Raw genomic sequence first — 19,699 nt, 5'->3', positions numbered from 1 at the left:
TTATGATTGCACATTAACTTCTCAGGTAACTGTCCCATGTCCTTTGTTATGCCTTAGTACCTGTCAGCAAAGAGGAGTCTATTAGGAACTGTACAAACAGCTTGCTATGAAAATGCCATAAATGTCTGCTATTGGAAAAGGTATTTCCATTATTTAATTTAAAGGGGTTATCCAGGAAAAAACTTTTTTTTATATATCAACTGGCTCCAGAAAGTTAAACAGATTTGTAAATTACTTCTATTAAAAAATCTTAATCCTTTCAGTACTTATGAGCTTCTGAAGTTAAGATTGTTTTTTTTCTGTCTAAGTGCTCTCTGATGACACGTGTCTCGGGAACCGCCCAGTTTAGAAGCAAATCCCCATAGCAAATCTCTTCTAAACTGGGCGCTTCCCGAGACACGTGTCATCAGAGAAAAGAACAGAAAAGAACAACCTTAACTTCAGAAGCTCATAAGTACTGAAAGGATTAAGATTTTTTAATAGAAGTAATTTACAAATCTGTTTAACTTTCTGGAGCCAGTTGATATATATAAAAAAAGTTTTTTCCTGGATAACCCCTTTAAAGGCATACCCTTACCAATCTGGAGAACAGAGGGACAGATGTCCCATCATTGAAAACCCTTTTATTGCAGCCTAATAAAAATGCAAAGCAAATGTAGTTGCTGTTTTTACTTTGTTCATCTCTATGTTTTTTAATTTCAGAATTAAGATAATCAAAATCTGTCTGTTGCACATAGCAACCAATCACAGCTCAACTTTAATTTTACCAGGGCTTGTTGAGAAAGCTGAACTGTGATTGGTTGCTATGGGAAAAAAAACACAGATTTACTATTAGACATTTTCTGACTCTCCCCTGCTATGCTGCATACACAGCTGTAAAGTATCACAATATCTTCCCCATGGAGCAGCCCAGTATTTGACCTTTATTTACTGCAATTGTTTATGATAACACCAGATTACACACCATCACCTAGTTGTATACAGGTTTTTAATGCTCCCTGAAAGGCCTGCTGCACACGAGTATATATGAATCCAGAATACAGACGTATTGTGGCTGAAATACCAGTATTTCTTTAGTATTGCATCCATATTTTGTATAGTAAATACTGACGGGCGATCTTCTAGACAGAAAACTGAATTAGGCTGCATTCACATCTCGTTTTTGCAATACTGTTGCCGTATCCAGTTTCTGTTAAAAAAACGTATGTCACCGAACCGGACCGAAACGTATGCAAACGTATGCAACCGTATATGCCTCCTCACGTTTTGAAACTGTATACGGTTTAAAAACGGATATACGTTTGCATACGTTTTAATACGTTTTTCTTGAAAAAAAATATGTACGGTTTTAAAGTTTGTCAACATTTTAAATAAAGGTCTTCTTCTTTTTATTGAATTTCCCCCCCAAAAAAAAAAAAAAAATGAAAAACCTTATTGTGCAAACCGGATGTAACCGTATGCACATACGGTTACATACGGTTACCATAGAACTCCATTTTAAAATAACCGTATACAGGTTGGATACGGTTTTTGACCGGCACACAAAATCGTAGTACACTATGGTTTGGTGTACCGTTAAAAACTGTATACAACCTTAAATGATGCAAAACGTACACAACCTGATGCTACGGTTGGCATACGGTTAAGGCTGGGTTCACACTACGATTTGAACTACGGTTCCCGTATATGGCTGGGAGGAGGGGTGGGCGGTGCTTAATCGGGGCGCCCGCACTCAGCCGTATAGGGGAACCGTATTTAATGTATGTCTACATTTTCGGCCATATGCGGTTTCCCGACCGCAGGCAAAAAACGTGGTCGACCACGTTTTTGCCTGCGGTCGGGAAACAGCATACGGCCATAGACATGCATTAAATACGGTTCCCCTATACGGCTGAGTGCGGGTGCCGCGATTAAGCCCCGCCCACCCCTCCTCCCAGCCGTATACGGGAACCGTAGTTCAAATCGTAGTGTGAAATGAAATGTCTATGTATTCGGTTTGCACTACGGTTCGATACGGTTTTTGAAATCAAACCGGATACGGCAATCGTATTGCAAAAACGAGGTGTGAATGCAGCCTTACACTTGGCTGCAAGAAAATTGAATGAATGCTGAAATACAGATGCAATAAGGATCAAATCCAGATGCATCCATATTTTAATCCATCTCCATAGACTTTAATGGGCCCAGCCGCATACCATTTCCAAAACTGATGAAAATAGCTGATACTGCATTTTAAAATATATTCACGTAATATACACTCACGTGAATAGTCTGCAAAAAGCAGACATAATACAGTCACAATATATACTTTAGTAAAATCAGCCTTAGGTTTATTTTATTGTTCTTCCTAATCTTTAACCTTTATTTTTTTTTTTTTTTGCTATTCACAGGATAGTGACCTAAAACAGTACTTGGACAACTGTGGCAATCTGATGTGTATGCACAATGTCAAGGTAAGCTAATAATATGAAACAGGTTTTTATATGATATTTATGGTCAATAAAAACATACAAGGTATTCCTGTCCTTACTCCTAGCACACAGACAGTTGACAGCTGTCACACCCCTTCCCATAGACTTGCATTGAGGGGTCGGGGCATGACGTCACACGGGGGGTGTAGTCGTGACATTGCGATACTCTGGCCCCGTGGTCGTCACGTTTCACACTCGGAGCCTCCAGTGCTGCGGAAAGCTCACAAAAGGTGGGTGCTGAATGACAGATTGCGGGGCGGCCCCAGCGGCGGGACCCCCGCGATCATACATCTTATCCCCTATCCTTTGGATAGGGGATAAGATGTATTAGGGAAGGAGTACCCCTTTAACAACAGATACCATATTTTTTGCCCTATAGGACGCACCGGCATATAAGATGCACCCAATTTTAAAGGTGCAAAATCTAGAAAAAAAAAATTCTGAACCCAACAGTGATCTTCAACCTGTGGACCTCCAGATGTTGCAAAACTACAACTCCCAGCATGCCTGGACAGCCGTTGGCTGTCCAGGCATGCCGGGAGTTGTAGTTTTGCAACATCTGGAGGTCCGCAGGTTGAAGACCACTGGTATAGGACGTAATACTCACGCGTCCCCGCCGCTCCGGACCCGTCACCGCTCGTCACCGCTGCCCTGGATGTCGCTCCATCGCTGTTGCCGCGTCCCCGTGGTGTCCCCGACGCTCCACACGTCTTCTTCCCCGGGATCCACGCTCTCCGTCGCCGTCATCACGTCGCTACGCACGCCGCTCCTATTGAACGATGGGACGACGTGCGCGACGACGTGATGACATCACAGGAGAGCGCCGGCCATGCAGGGGATCCCGGCACCGAGGAGGCAGGTAAGTTCCCTCCCAGTGTCCTGTAAGCTGTTCGGGACGCCGCGATTTAACCGCGGCGGTCCCGAACAGCCCGACTGAGCAGCCGGGTTAGTGTCACTTTCCCTTCAGACGCGGCAGTCAGCTTTGATCGCTGTGTCTGAAGGGTTAATACAGCGCATCGTCGCGATCGGTGATTTCCTGTATTAGCCGCGGGTCCCGGCCGTTGATGGCCGCAGGAACAACCGCGATAGGTGTGTATTCGCCGTATAAAACGCACCAACTTTTTCCCCCCAGTTTTGGGGAAGAAAAAGTGCGTCTTATACGGCGAAAAATACGGTTATCAGTCCAGGCCTGGCACAATAGTGGAATCTATGCATCAGATAAATAAAACAGTTATGTTCGGCAAAAGTATATTGTATATGTCAAGTGAGACACATCACAAATGGTGCTATTCTTATCACATAAAAACATGACGTGTGTGGCTTGAGGTATCATAAGTGTATGTTAAGAGGTGACAGTAACTGATCAGCAGATGGTTTCTTGCAAGCACATTAGTAGATGAAAAATAAATGTGTGTTTTGTCCTATAAGGCGCTCTGAGAGGCTGCATGACCTGCCGAATAAGCAAACAGATTAGGTACAAACCTGAAAGTGATGATCTCTTGCTTTACTCTGTTGGCAAGGTGAAATGTTTTCTCTGAAATAGATAAGATACAGAATACTATGCCATGTTGTGGATAATGCCCAAAGGTGCTGTCATTGAAGGTCAGCCTGTATCACAAACCTTATTATTCACATTGGTAGCTGAAGGACTGGGATACAAAGGGCGTCATCATGTGACCTCATCGTTTCTTTGGGTTTCCTCTGAGTACTTTTCCAAAGACATTCTGATTGAAACTGGCTCTAGTGTGCTTGTCTCAGATTGCGATTTCTGGTATGGACAAAGAGCGAGCCATGCACCAGTATGAGCTAGGCAGGAGAAGGACATTTTACCACACCTGGATGTTAGAACAACCTTTTATTTGCTTAATTGTCAATGGCTGCTTGTCGGTGTGGTCTGTGGGAACATTGTGGCCGCACTCTGAACACATTTAGTCTGCCACATGAGGACCCTGTCTTAGTAAGGATGAAAAGACATGTGTACATTTAGATCGACCTATTATCCTGCAGTGTTTATCAAGAGGAATATTAGGGCACATGCCACATTAGTGGTGGCCACCCCTGATGGTCATTATGTGTCACAGAAACAGCAAGTAACACACACAGTAAAATCCTGTTAAATTATAAAAAGAAAATGCAATTGCTCATGGGGCTTGGATAAGTTTCCCTGCACAAAGTACACCCTTTCCGAGGAAGGATGGGTTGTATTTACAACTTCTTTATGTCTTTTCGGTCCACTGACAATTATTGTGCTTTATTCTATGTAACAACACCTTCACTATATAGTAGCAGAGTAGCAGTGCCACCTGCTGGTTTATGAAGTGTGTTCTAGAATGGAAACTGATCGATAAATTATGGAAGAATGCACAGAAAAGAATAGTCTAATGTGTTTTGTGTATTTGTTGACCCTTTTTTAATGTCATTGCATACCTGGCCCTTCCTGGACTGTCACTGGAAGCACAGACACTGGTGCCGCCTTAATATTGCATGCATTTTCAATTGTGTTTTTGGTGCTTTTAGTTCTGCTCTTCTACGTGAACACTTAATTCTGATATTATACTAATATATTGATGTCTATAACACAACCATTTTTTGCACATTGTCGTTAATGTTAAGCCTTTCCTTTTTTTTTTAGATTTTCATGTTTCAGCTACTTCGAGGCCTCTCATACTGTCATCGTAAAAAGATCTTGCACAGAGACCTTAAGCCACAGAATCTATTAATCAATGAAAAGGGAGAGCTGAAGCTGGCAGACTTTGGTGGGTCATTTCTGCTAAGGGCTATGATACCTATGATATGCATTGTAAGATCTCTATTTTATGCCTCACACACTGTACAAGTGACTCCATAGCTGTGGGAATGAAATGATATACCGTATATACTCGAGTATAAGCAGAGTTTTTCAGCACGATTTTTCGTGTTGAAAACGCCCCCATCGGCTTATACTCGAGTGAACTCTCTGCCTGTCAATCCCTTCTCAGTGGTCTTCAACCTGCGGACCTCCAGATGTTGCAAAACTACAACTCCCAGCATGCTGGGTGTTGTAGTTTTGAAACCTCTGGAGGTCCGCAGGTTGAAGACCACTGCGGCCTTCGTCATCATCCAGCCCCCCCCCCTTTTTGTTTTGTACTCACCTCCCCTCGGCGGGAAGTTAGGGCGAGCTGGTCCAGGCCATCTATGCTGCAGGGTCCGTCCGGTGGGGATGGTTAGTCATTGCGGGCTGTCCATTTTCACCGAGGGGGGGGGGGGGGGGGGGGGGGAGGCCTCTTCTCCGCGCTCCTGGCCTGCCCCGGACTAGTGACATGCCTTGACTACAACGCACACGGACGTTCATGCGCAATGTCCCTGTGCGTCGTCGTCAAGGCAACGTCACTAGTCCGGGGCCGGGCGCGGAGAAGAGGCCCCCCCCATTGAAAATGGACAGCCCACAACGACTAACCATCCCCACCGTACGGTCCCTGCAGCATAGATGGCCCGGACCAGCTCACCCTAACTTCCCGCCGAGTACATAACAAAAGGGGAGGGGCTGGATGATGACAAAGAAGGCCGTAGTGGTCTTCAACCTGCGGACCTCCAGAGATTTCAAAACTACAACACCCATCATGCCCGGACAGCCGATGGCTGTCCGGGCATGCTGGGAGTTGTAGTTTTGCAACATCTGGAGGTCCGCAGGTTGAAGACCACTGATGAAGGGATTGACAGGCGGTGATGATGAAGGGGGGGATGATGACGGGGTCTGGATGATTACATGGGGGGATGATGTATTTCCCACCCTAGGCTTATAGTCGAGTCAATAACTTTTCCTGGGCTTTTAGGGTAAAATTAGGGGTCTCGGCTTATATTCGGGTCGGCTTATACTAGAGTATATACGGTATCTCTTCTAAGTGACATCAGGGAAGACTGACATAAAATTGGAAAGGTTCAGCATAATGTCATGTTTGAGTAATTTATTCAATATTAAATTTACCAAAAAGTTTGTTTTGACATAAAATAAAACATATCAGTAGATCATATAACAGTGTCTATAACCTTTCCATGGGTTATATACATTTTCTGTACCCTATGGAACCAGATACATTCGTGAATAATCTATTTCATTTTACTTTGTCATGTCAAGAAAAGAGATGTTGCAAAAAAAAAAAAATTTGCAAATCACAAAACTATATTGTGATTTATTAAATTATACTTAAAAATGCATGTTGATCTGATCCAAATAGGTAGAGACAATTAGTGCAGTAGCCTCCCATTGTTTTCAATGGGATTCTTCTGCACCATCCACACTACAGAATTTCCGTGGCAGAATGGCGGGATCCTCTCAAAAATGCATCACCGTCTATAGAAACAGCACATTTCTGAATGGTCCTAGCACTGATTCAGTCAGTGCCCACTACTGATGGAAAATCCGGCCAGAGATTCCGTAGTGTGAATGTCCCCTTACAGCAGAAATGAGTAACAATTTCTACAAGTCATTGGGGGAGATTTATCAAGAAATGTCTATTTCCACCTTTTTTTTTGTCTATACTTTGACTAGAGTGCGCCTTATTCATCAATAATGCGCAGCGTAATGATGAATAAGGCGCAGCTCTCGTTTAGCGTGAAAAGTTGTCTAACGTAAACCTTTTCTAAAAAAGAGTCAGATCAACAACCAGAGGCCTGCAAGGGGGGGCGGTGTTGCTGTAATACTCTGCAGGGGTGGTAGTTGCTGCAGGGGTGGGGGTTCTCTTGGTAGGTGTCTGCAAGAAGCATTACAGGACCCCCCCCCCCCCCCCCCCCGCAGAGCATTACAGCAACTTCCCCCCACCGCAGAGCATTACAGCAACCCCATCCCCACCTCTCCTGCAGAGCATTACAGCAACCCCATCCCCCCTCCCCTGCAGAGCAATACAGCAACCCCATCCCCCCCTCCTGCAGAGCATTACAGAAACCCTATCCCCCCTCTCCTGCAGAGCATTACAGAAACCCCCCCCCTCTCCCGCAGAGCATTACAGCAACAACTCATAAGCCTCTGGGGATATGAACTGTGCTTCTTGCAGACTCCAGACTGGCTCTATAGGCCCCTGCAGAGTATTACTTGGCCCCTGCAGAGTAATACTTGTCCACACACCCACCAAGAGAAAACCTAACCTGCTACTAAAGGGCTTCTGCCCTTCTCCTCACCAGCAGACTACTCATAAGCCCACAAAATCATTTGTTCTTCTTGCAAACTCCAGACTGACACCACCTACTCAAGTCTAGTCACATGGCTGGTCACATGACCATGACATCATCAGAGGTCCTTTAGCTGGCTAGGAAATAGCATCTACCGTAAGCCCTCTGGACATATGAAAAAAGAAGATGGAAAAAAAATTCCTGATTATCACTTCTTGATGCAGTAAGGTATTGTGAAGGGGGGACTGTGGGTAAACACTACATTAGACCACCAGGGATTTTGTAAAGCTACCTTTAGACGCCGCTGACAACTTTGACAGCTTCGATCTAAAGAGTTAGTAGTTGGCTAAGGCGGGCGCAAAATGACGGCTATTATCGGAGGACCACAGATAATAATTAAAACTGGGGGGCATTAGTGAATTGACACAACATAATAGATCCGTTATAATTCGCAGAGAAGAGGGGCACAAAATTAGGAAAAGGCTCTGCCCCTGTGAAGTTGCCGCATGGGTCATTGGACCCAGCGGAACCTGTTATAGGTCCGGTAATCCACAGGTGTCAGGGAAAGATTATTCCTGGCACAGCAAGCTGGTTAATAGGTTAAATAATAATAATAATGTTTAATAGGTTAAAGGTCACAGTAGATGTGCGAGATGTAGAACTTTTTGTCATGTCTACTGTGAGGTGGTGTAGCATAGCGACAAATAATTATTGCCATTTGCGTGAGAAATAGCGACTTTTCAGGAAAGTCGCAAATAATAAATACGTGACCACTGGATTGTCAAAAATAAAATGGTCTACATTTGGACAGAAAAGTAAAAAGTATCTATATGTAAAGACACATGAAAGTCGCTAAAAAGCCTGCTAGCGCTTGAACAGCGCCAAAACATAGACAATAAAAATGGTCTAAAGGCAATGATAAATCTCCCCCATTGTGTAGGAATTGAAGTACATTTATGTGACACACCGTCACTTTATTTGACCCTTTACGTGGGCTGGTTTAAGTGGACAGGGGCTGGCCACAGTAACGATAGTTATTCAGGATCTGGATTTCTAGAGAATATAGAATAGTATAATGTGTATACAGGGGACAAATTATATCTAAAATTTCAGTCTGCATAGAATACAATGCCCACCTTCTCTAACTGCTATATACCTGTATTGACTTGAAATAGACATGGCTTGAATTCTTCAGTATCATTCTAGTATGTCTAGCCCTGTCTTGTGTTTTAAGGTCTTGCTAGAGCAAAATCTGTACCCACCAAAACCTACTCCAATGAAGTGGTGACACTATGGTACCGACCACCAGATGTTCTGCTGGGATCTACAGAGTATGGTACGCCTATAGACATGTGGTGAGTGACCGAGAAGATGAACATTTATAGTGTTGGTCATTCTTTAGTGTGTTTAGCTTTAAATGGATTTTTATTTTTCAATACTTTGCATCTGTACATGAACATGAAGTCAAGCTTTTTGGTTAGATTTTGTCTTTAAGCCTATGTTAATTTGTCCATATAACGCAGATGTTATCCATTAGCAACCTTTATATTTATAAAAAAAAATTTATGTAAAGAAGTTTTCCAGAAATTTCTTAAATTAACTTTACCTAAGTACATGGGGGGGGGGGGCCCTCCCAGGGGGGTCTAAATCCTTTGGCCCCCAAAGATCAGTACAATAAAGGAACCCCAGGGCTGGCTGGAGTGCCATGGGTCGTTCTGTGCTGTATTAGACAGAGCAACACATCCATACATGCAGATGGTACTACAGTTTACCCCTTCAGCCCCTTTAAAGGACATGTCCTGTGCTCACTTTTCTTATTGTATCCATTCCGGGCTGCAAAAAAAAGAAAATAAGCTTTCTCTTGCCTGCCTAGGCTCCCCCGGTGCTCCGGTACAGGCGTTCGGTCCCCGGGCTGTATTCTTCTTACTTCCTGTTAGCCCGGCACGTCACACGGAGCTTCAGCCAATCACTGGCTGAGGCGGTACGCTGCTGCCGATGATAGGTTGAAGCTCCGTGTGATGTGCCGGGCTAACAGGAAATAAGAAGAATACAGTCCGGGGACCGAACACCGGTACTGAAGCACCGGGGGAGCCTAGGCAGGTAAGAGAAAAAAATGTTCTTTTATTTTTCAGCCCGGAACGGATAAAATAAGAAAAGTGAGCACCAGACATCTCCTTTAAACACATGTATATTGAATCAAATCTGTATACAATATATTTGAAATAGTCAACATTTTGGTATACAGAATAAAGCTACATACACAAGGCAAATGAAATGTAAGAATTAACGATTTCATGTATAAATATTTATAAACTATAACTTTATATTTTAAATAGGGGAGTGGGTTGCATTTTGTATGAAATGTCCACTGGACGACCCATGTTTCCTGGTTCTACAGTTAAGGAAGAGCTACATTTAATCTTTAGGCTTCTTGGTGAGTGTTCAGTATTCTTTTCTTTTACAATGGGAGAACTGGGCCATTTTCTTATGTTACAACACATCCATGAGGTAACCTAACCCCTTAATGACCACGGACGTAAATGTACGTCCTGGACAGAGGTACTTCGCACACCAGGACGTACATTTACGTCCTGTACATGACCGCAAGCATCAAAGCAGTGCTCGCATCATGCACTGCAGGTGATAGCTGCCGGGGACCCGCCAGTAATGGCGGACGGACATCAGCGATTGTGCTGATGTTCGCCATTAACCCCTCAGCTGCCGTGGAGATCCGATCATCTAAAATGGCAGCCGGAGGTGCTCTACCCTGCCTCCGGCCGTCTCCAGGGATTTTCTGCTCTGGTCTGAGATTGAGCAGACCAGAGCAGGAGATCGCCGGTAACACTGATCTGTGCTATTCCCTATGCATAGCACTAAACAGTATTAGCAATCAAATGATCAAAAAAAAAAGTAAAAAATCCCCTCACTCGATAAAAATGTAAATTGTCCCTTTTTACCATTTTACCCCCAAAAAGCGTTAAAAAAAAATTAATAAACATATTTGGTATCGCCACGTGCACAAATGTCCGAACTATCCATCACATACGATGAACGGCGTAAACGTAAAAAAAAAAATGTTTTAAAAATCCCAAATTGCTGCTTTTTTTGGCACATTTTATAAAAAAAAATTAAAAAAATTTAACCCCTTAAGGACCAAGGGTTTTTCCATTTTTGCACTTTCGTTTTTTCCTCCTTACCTTTAAAAAATCATAACTCTTTCAATTTTGCACCTAAAAATCCATATGATGGCTAATGTTTTGCACCACTAATTCTACTTTGTAACGACATCAGTCAAAAATCATTGTGAGACAAAATTGAAAAAAAAAAGCCATTTTGTAACTTTTGGGGGCTTCTGTTTCTACACCGTACAATTTTCGGTAAAAATGACACGTTCTCTTTATTCTTTAGGTCCATACAATTAAAATGATACCCTACTTGTATAGGTTTGATTTTGTCGTACTTCTGAAAAAAATCATAACAACATGCAGGAAAATTTATACCTTTAAAATTGTCATCTTCTGACCCCTATAACTTTTTTATTTTTCCGCGTATGGGGTGTAATGTGGGCTTATTTTTTGCGCCGTGATCTGAAGTTTTTAGCGGTACCATATTTGTGTTGATTGGACTTTTTGATCCTTTTTATTAATTTTTTCATGATATAAAAAGTGACCAAAAATACGCTATCTTGGACTTTGGAATTTTTTTGCGCGTACGCCATTGACCGTGCGGTTTAATTAACTATATATTTTTTATAATTCGGGCATTCCCACACACAGCGATACCACATATGTTTATTTTTATTTACACTGGTTTTTTTTAAATGGAAAAAAGGGGGGTGATTCAAACTTTTATTAGGGAAGGGGTTAAATTGCACAGCAGGTCATTGGATTACCTCTATAGGTTATATGAGAGCACATTATATATGGAAGACATCAGATGTCTCCAATATTTGCTACAGTGGTGTATTTCATGGTGTACATATAAACACCTATGAGTGCTCTCATGTCATATTGAGGCCACCAGTGGTTCTAAGGGGACTATGTTTTTAAATAGTGTGATTCTCACCATTTACTATATCATTTACTATATTATTTAATAAAAGTTATGTTTTAGTTAAGACACTTTTATATATAGAGGTCTTGTTAACCCCGGTGGGGTTAAACTGTTGTTATTAAATGATCTTTATTCACTTTTTTTTTTTTTTGCAGTGTTATAGCTCCCATAGGGGGCTATAACACTGTACACTGATCTGTTACATTGTTCAATGGTTTCTCATAGGAAACCATTGATCAATGATTCCGCTGCTTGACTGCTCATGCCTGGATCTCACGCACTGAGCAGTCATTCGGCGATCGGACACCAGGAGGCAAGGTAAGGGACCCTCCTGCTGTGTCTCAGCTGTTCGGGATGCTGCGATTTCGCCGCGGCCATCCCGAACAGCCCCCTGAGCTAGTCAGCAACGTTTTAGTTTCACTTTAGACGCGGCATTCAACTTTGAATGCTGCGTCTAAAGGGTAATTTGTTTTACGTTTACGCCGTTCACCGTACGGGATAATTAACAATATATTTTCATAGTTCAGACTTTTACGCACACGGCGATACCAAATATGTGTATTGCAAAAAGGTTTACGCTTTTTGGGGGGTAAAATGGGAAAAACTGACATTTTTACTTTTTTATTGGGGGAGGGGATTTTTCAAATTTTTTTACTTTTTTATTTTACATATTTTTACTTTATTTTTTATTTTATTTTACAATTTTTATGTACCCATAGGGATTCATAGCAATCAGTTGATTGCTAATACTGTTCAGTGCTATGTATAGGACATAGCACTGCTCAGAATTATCGGTCATCTTCTGCTCTGGTCTGCTCGATCTCAGACCAGAGCAGAAGACCCCGGGAGACGGCCAGACCCAGGTGAGGGGACCTCTGGCCGCCATGCTGGATGATCGGATCCCTGTGGCAGCGCTGCGGGCGATCCGATCATCCATTCAAAGTACCGCACTGCCGCAAATGCCGTGATCTGTATTGATCACGGCATCTGAGGGGTTAATGGCAGACATCCGCGCGATCGCAGATGTCCGCCATTACCGGCGGGTCCCTGGCTGCTGATAGCAGCCGGGACCTGCCAGGCATAACGCGAGCACCGCTCCGGTGCTCGCGATCATGGCGGCGCGTAAATGTACGTCATGGTGTGCTAAGTACCACGTCACCATGATGTACATTTACGTCCATTGTCGTCAAGGGGTTAAACATACTGATTTTGTACAAATTTGTTTTTTACAGCAGTACAATAATAGAAAAGTATGTAAAGATGGGTATCATTTTAATCGTATTTACCAACAGAATAAAGAAAACATGTCATTTTTATTGTAACATGTACAGTGTGAAAACAAAACCCTCCAAAATTTACAAAATTGAGGTTTTTATTTAGATTTCCTCACAAATTTATTTTTTTGAGTTTTGCTGTACATTTTATAGTAAAATGAGAGGTATCATTACAAAGTACAATTGGTTACGCATAAAACAAGCCCTCATATGGGTTTGGGGATGGAAATATAAAAGAGTTATGGATTTTAGAAGGCGAGGAGGAGAAAGCGAAAATGCAAAAATAAAATTGGCCTGGTCCTTAAGGTCAAAATGGGCCTGGTCCTTAAAGGGGTACTCCGGTGAAAACCTTTTTTCTTTTAAATCAACTGGTGGCAGAAAGTTAAACATATTTGTAAATTACTTCTATTAAAAAATCTTAATCCTTCCTGTACTTATTAGCTGCTGAATACTACAGAGGAAATTCTTTTCTTTTTGGTATGCTCTCTGATGACATCACAAACACAGTTCTCTCTGCTGACGTTATTATAATAATAACACTTTATTTATTGTTGTCCTTAGTGGGATTTGAACCCAAGTCCCCAGCACTGCAAGGCAGCAGTGCTAACCACTGAGCCACCATACTGCCCTTAGTATACATCTGCTATGCATGGTTGCTAAAATGGACAGAGATGTCAGCAGAGAGCACTGTGCTCGTGATGTCATCAGTGTTCCAAAAAGAAAGGAATTTGCTCTGTAGCATTCAGCAGCTAATAAGTACTGGAAGGATTAAGATTTTTTTAATGGAAGTAATTTACAAATATGTTTAACTTTCTGCCACCAGTTGATTTAAAAGAAAAAAGGTTTTCACCGGAGTACCCCTTTAAGGGGTTAATGGGATTTCTTTTTTAAACTAGACTTTTGTGAAATGTTAACAGGGTGAGGCCAAGAAGTAGCGGGCCATTAATACATACTTGTTCACTTGCCTTTAAAGTGAGTCATAGAAAGCACTCAAATTAATTTCCTTATACAAGTACAGCCACATACTACACCACTGGTAGCCAGGAGTAAACCAGGCATCTGTTTGTTGTGTGTCAGCAGCTGGAACCAAACGGATTACTTCTCATGGTCAATCCTACTGCAGCATCATCCCTTAGTGAATCTAGCCTTGTTGTTCCATAACTTAACAACAGGTTTACTTTCTATTTTCGACTTTAACAATGTATTGCCCATAGTTCTAATTGATGTGATGCTTGCATACATATTTTCCCTATTAAAGAGGTTGCCATGTGTTAGAAAAAAAAGAGTACCTCATCTCTTCATCTCCCGCTTCTCTGGTGCAGATGCTCCAGTAGTCTCCAACCAGTGTTTGTCTACAGGTTGCCTTGTTGGTGTCAGTACTCTGGCTTTTGACCGCTAAACAGTTGCTGGCATACTATAAACAATGATTGGTGGGGACTAGTGGAGTCCCCATTAGAGATGAGCGAATTTTTTGAAAAATTCAATTTGGCCGATTTGCTGAATTTTCTGAAAAAATGTGGTTTGGTCCGAATTTATTTGCGGTGAATCTTTATTAAAAACGGCTATTTCTGGCCTCAATAGGGGTGTAGAACACTTTGCCTTGCTGTAACACGCATAGGGTGTGTGCTGGGTTAGTGAAATAATACTGTTATTCAGTATGACATCCAGATTAGAGGCGTCGCTATTAGAATCACTGTCGCAGAGTGGCACAATGACAAAGCCTGGAGGTGGCATCAGTAGGAGGAGACCATATAGTGGCTGAATGACACAGTGTGGAGGTGGTGGCAGCATGAGGAGACCATATAGTGGCTGAATGACAGAGTCTGGAGTTGGCGGCAGCATGAGGAGACCATATAGTGGCTGAATGACAGCCTGGAGTTGGCGGCAGCATGAGGAGACCATATAGTGGCTGAATGACAGCCTGGAGTTGGCGGCAGCATGAGGAGACCATATAGTGGCTGAATGACACCGTCTGGAGTTGGCGGCAGCATGAGGAGACCATATAGTGGCTAAATGACACAGCCTGGAGGTGGCGGAAGCATAAGGAGACCATATAGTTACACAATGAGACAGCCTGGAGGTGGCAGCAGCATGAGGAGAACAAATGGTGGCAGTATGAGACAGTCTGGAGGTAACATCAGCAGCAACAGGAGTCCTGAAAGTGACCCGGTGACAGAGTGGGGCGGTGGGTGGCAATACCAGTCCCCGGTGATGAAGGTGGGTGAAAAAAGGAGAACTTGGCATCAAATGGGCGGCATCAGGCGGGTGGCAGGATCAGAATAGTAGCTGAGGCAGGTAGGCAGAAGAAAACAGTCTCTTTTGTAAAGGTGTTAGTGAGCAAAAGTAAGTATTGAGGATATGCATTACGTAAAACTTAAAGCGTACTTGTCAGATCACCCAAAAAAAAAAAATCATAATAACTGTTATATGTTGCTCAGTATCACATCCTGATCATGTACATATAGTTTTTATGTGTCTATGAAATATATGCCTCTCAGAATTAGCTTTATTTCTGCATTACCTTAATGTTGTCGACTAGAAGCAGGGGGGCGGGTCCCTTTCTTCTCCTCAGGTAATAACCACTCCCCCTCCTCCCCTTCCCTCACTCTCCTCAGTCACTGGTCTCAGGAGTGAGCATCTGTAACCCTTTCCTTTCTGGTTTTATGATACACACACACACAGTGTGCTTACAGCTTTTGCAAAACTACAGCTCCCAGCATGCCCACACATCCTTTGAGTTGTAGTTTTGCAACAGCTTGAGGCATATGATTGGTAAAACTCAGATTTACAGCAGTGTGGCTTCAGGCTGTGTTCCTCCTACTGTTGCAAAACTACAACTCCCAGCATGCCCACACATCACTTGGCTGTGCAGGCATGCTGGGAGTTGTAGTTTTGCAACAGCTGGAGGCATATGATTGTAGTCCCCCTGTATTAGATACACACACACACATTGACTTAATTTATTCTTACAGATGCACATTACCTAGACAACACAGATTTACACAAATAAATATATATCAACACACATATATACATGCAGGGACACTTACTTTTTAAACAGAAAAACCTCCATTCAGTCCCCATCTTCAGTCACCAGCTTCTTTCATCTTCTGCTTACAGGCAGCAGTATACTCCCACCCCTCCCCCCTTCTCACATGAGGAGACTGTGAAGTAAACACAGACAGTGAGGGGGCCGATCACAGCAGCTTTAGATCTGCCGACCTTTCAATCATGAAGTGGGTCCATGACGTAGGTGATGACGAGTGGACACAGCCAGGCTGGTATGTACCCCAGGAGGCAGGGAGGCAATTTTTTGACTGGCTTTTTCAGTATGAAATACTTAAAAAATAAAAAAAAATTATGACAGCAATTGCAAAACCTATTGGTTTTGCATTCTTTACCACATATCGAAAGTTGTTTTTTTATCTGACAGTGCCCATTTAACTTTTAATAATATTCTTTGATAAAATATATCTACCCAACATTTTTTTTAAATCAAACAAAAGGAAATGTGTGCAAAAAACACCATGTGCCACCTATACCACCAAGTATTGATGTGATGCCAAGACCTCTAAAAGGTGGAAGGGAACAACGTATGGTTCATTGTAACTGGTGGGGGTAAAAACTTCCCCTGTAAGGCCCTACTCTCCCATTATTAAGTCTTACTTGCCCTAAAAAGGGCGGCCCCACACAGGAACCTCTCCCTATTTCCACCTTCAAACACTGCAATTTCCCAGGGTTTTTAGACGAGTGGATAGGGCCATCCTTTTTAAGACGAGTAACACTTTCTTCGAAAAGGTGGAAGGGATCAACGTATTGTAGCAGGTGGGGGTAAAAAATTCCCATGTAAGGCCCTACTCTCGCCCTATTATTTCCCTTCTTGGCAAGTGTTACTCTCCCTTAAAAAGGAGGCCTCTCTCTATTTCCACCTAAAAACCCTGGGAAATGGCAGTGTTTGTAGGGCGAAATAGGGAGAGGTTCCTGTGTGGGGACCCCTTTTTCGGGCGAGTAACACTTGCCGAGAAGGGAATTAATAATGCAAAAGTAGGGCCTTACAGAGGATGTTTTTACCCCCACAGGTTACAATGGACCATACGTTGTTCCCTTCCACCTTTTAGAGGTCTTTGCATCACATCAATACTTGGTGGTGTAGGTGGCACGTGGTGTTTTTCGCACACCTTTCCTTTTGTTTGATTTCCAACAAATTTGGGGTAAATATATTTTATCGAAAGAAAAGTTACGTTTTAGCTAATGCATATCCTCAATACTTACTTGTGGTCTAATGACGAGGAATGTCTGCAACTGTGAAGTCTTGGTGTGGCACCATGGTAAATCTACTCTGATGCATCAGGCATCGGTGGGTGGAAATCCTGGCTGATCCATGCCTGATTCATCTTCACATAGGTCAGTCTCTCCACATTTTTGGTGGACAAACAAGTTCTCCTTGGGGTTACTATGGCCCCTGCTGCACTAAACACCCACCCTGATGGCACACTACTGACCGGGAAGGACAGTTTTTCCAGGGCAAACTCTGCTAGTTGCAGCCACAAATCAAGTTTGGCTGCCCAGAAGTCCATCAGATCTTCAAGGTGTGTTGGCATGGTCATGTCAAGGTATGCCGCCACCTGCCGGTTCAGGTCCTGCTCCAGGTTTACCTGCTGCTGATGAGTTGCTTCACTATGTGGGTGAAGAAAGCTACTCATCAGCGACTGTAGACTCAGGCTGCTGCTGATGGAGCTGGTACTGCTCCTGCCACCCCATCCCTCCCCTGCAGTCATGGCAGTGGAAGGTGAACGCAGAGAGCCCCAGAGTCAGACCTGCGAGAGGATGGACGATGGCGCAGATAGGCATTGGCCATTTGACTACATAGGATGTCTCTGTAGTAGGTCAGTTTGTCCTCCCTCTCAGTGGGTGTAAAAAAGGCCCCAATTTTGTTCCGGTAGCAAGGGTCCAATAAGGTGGAGAGCCAAAAGTCATCCCGCTGCCGAATGATGACAATTCTGTGGTCACTACGCAGGCAAGTGAGCATGCATAGTGCCATTTGTGCAAGTGACTCGGAGGAACTCCCTGCCTCCATCTCCACTGCATACTGCCACGATGTGTCTGGGTCCTCTGTCTCACCTTCCTCATAACCCTCTAGCTCAGGGGTCTCAAACTCCTGGCCCGCGAGCCATTTGCGTCCCACGGAACGAAATTTTGCAGCCCGCACCAGGGATGTGTCATTTGTATTGCCCGACGCCCGGGCACCGACAGGTGACTTCTTCAGGCATTTAGCCCAGCTTCGGGCAAGCAGCGCTAAATGCCGGAAGGCATCACACAAGACTTGATGGGGGCGCATCATCTTTGTTTGCAATCAAAACCCCCCGCCCCATCCAATAGAGCCCATTACCTTCACTTACCCCACCCTCCACCCCCCTGTCTCCGGTTGGCAGGCCGATACTAGTCTGATGAGGGACGCCGTGCATGTGACGTCCCTTCGCAGACCTGCGCAGGAGGATGTCAGTGACGTCCCTCATACCGCTGCCAGAGAGGAGAAGCGCATTGCAGGACAGGTAAGTGTGTCTATGTTTGTGTGTGTGTCTGTCTGTGTGTGCTTGTGTGTGTGTGTGTCAAGGGGGAGGGGGGACAATGCTACCTAATGTGGGGAACATGCTACCTTCCTAATGTGGGGAACATGCTACCTTCCTAATGTGGGGAAACTGCTACCTTCCTAATGTAGGGAAACTTCTACCTTCCTAATGTGGGGAAACTGCTACCTTCCTAATGTGGGGAAACTGCTACCTTCCTAATGTGGGGAACATGCAACCTTACTAATGTGGGGAACATGCAACCTGCCTAATGTGGGGAAACTGCTACCTTCCTAATGTGGGGAAACTGCTACCTTCCTAATGTGGGGAACATGCAACCTTGCTAATGTGGAAAAATAAGATTGTTTCAAGCATGTGATGCTCCTTTAACTCACATGGGTCAAGTAACAGGTGTGGGCAATATAAAAATCACACCTGAAAGCAGATAAAAAGGAGAGAAGTTCACTTAGTCTTTGCATTGTGTGTCTGTGTGTGCCACACTAAGCATGGACAACAGAAAGAGGAGAAGAGAACTGTCAGACGACTTGAGAACCAAAATTGTGGAAACATATCTACAATCTAAAGGTTACAAGTCCATCTCCAGAGACCTAGATTTGCCTTTGTCCATAGTGTGCAACATTATCAAGAAGTTTGCAACCCATGGCACTGTAGCTAATGTCCCTGGACATGGAGGGAAGAGAAAAATTGATGAAAGGTATCAACGCAGGATAGTCCGGATGGTGGATAAGCAGCCCCAAACAAGTTCCAAAGATATTCAAGCTATCCTGCAGGCTCAGGGAGCTTCAGTATCAGCACTAACTATCCTTCGACATTTAAATGAAATGAAACGCTATGTCAGGAGACCCAGGAGGACCCCACTGCTGACACAGAGACATAAAAAAGCAAGACTACATTTTGCCAAAATGAACTTGAGTAAGCCAAAATCCTTCTGGGAAAACGTCTTGTGGACAGATGAGACCAAGATAGAGCTTTTTGGTAAAGCACATCATTCTACTGTCTACAGAAAACGGAATGAGGCCTACAAAGAAAAGAACACAGTACCTAGTGTGAAATATGGTGGAAGCTCAATGATGTTTTGGGGTTGTTTTGCTGCCTCTGGCACTGGGTACCTTGAATGTGTGCAAGGCATCATGAAATCTGAGGATTATAAACGGATTTTGGGTTGCAC

General features: G+C 43.5%; 1 protein-coding gene across 4 annotated transcripts in view; it reads left to right on the top strand.

The window, feature by feature from the left end:
* Positions 1 to 19,699, top strand: part of CDK18 (cyclin dependent kinase 18) — a 222,569-nt gene that overhangs the window by 169,213 nt on the left and 33,657 nt on the right. For all 4 annotated transcript variants that reach the window (XM_056558054.1, XM_056558053.1, XM_056558055.1 and 1 more), the window contains exons 8-11: positions 2,391 to 2,453; positions 5,104 to 5,227; positions 8,851 to 8,971; positions 9,953 to 10,050. In XM_056558054.1, coding sequence (XP_056414029.1) covers positions 2,391 to 2,453; positions 5,104 to 5,227; positions 8,851 to 8,971; positions 9,953 to 10,050 — 406 coding nt within the window. The remainder of the gene's footprint in view (positions 1 to 2,390; positions 2,454 to 5,103; positions 5,228 to 8,850; positions 8,972 to 9,952; positions 10,051 to 19,699) is intronic.

This window comes from Hyla sarda, chromosome 2 (genome assembly GCF_029499605.1).
Source record: "Hyla sarda isolate aHylSar1 chromosome 2, aHylSar1.hap1, whole genome shotgun sequence".
Classification (NCBI taxonomy): domain Eukaryota; kingdom Metazoa; phylum Chordata; class Amphibia; order Anura; family Hylidae; genus Hyla; species Hyla sarda.
Note: the sequence above shows the minus strand (reverse complement) of the source record. Positions and strands in the feature narration are given on the sequence as shown.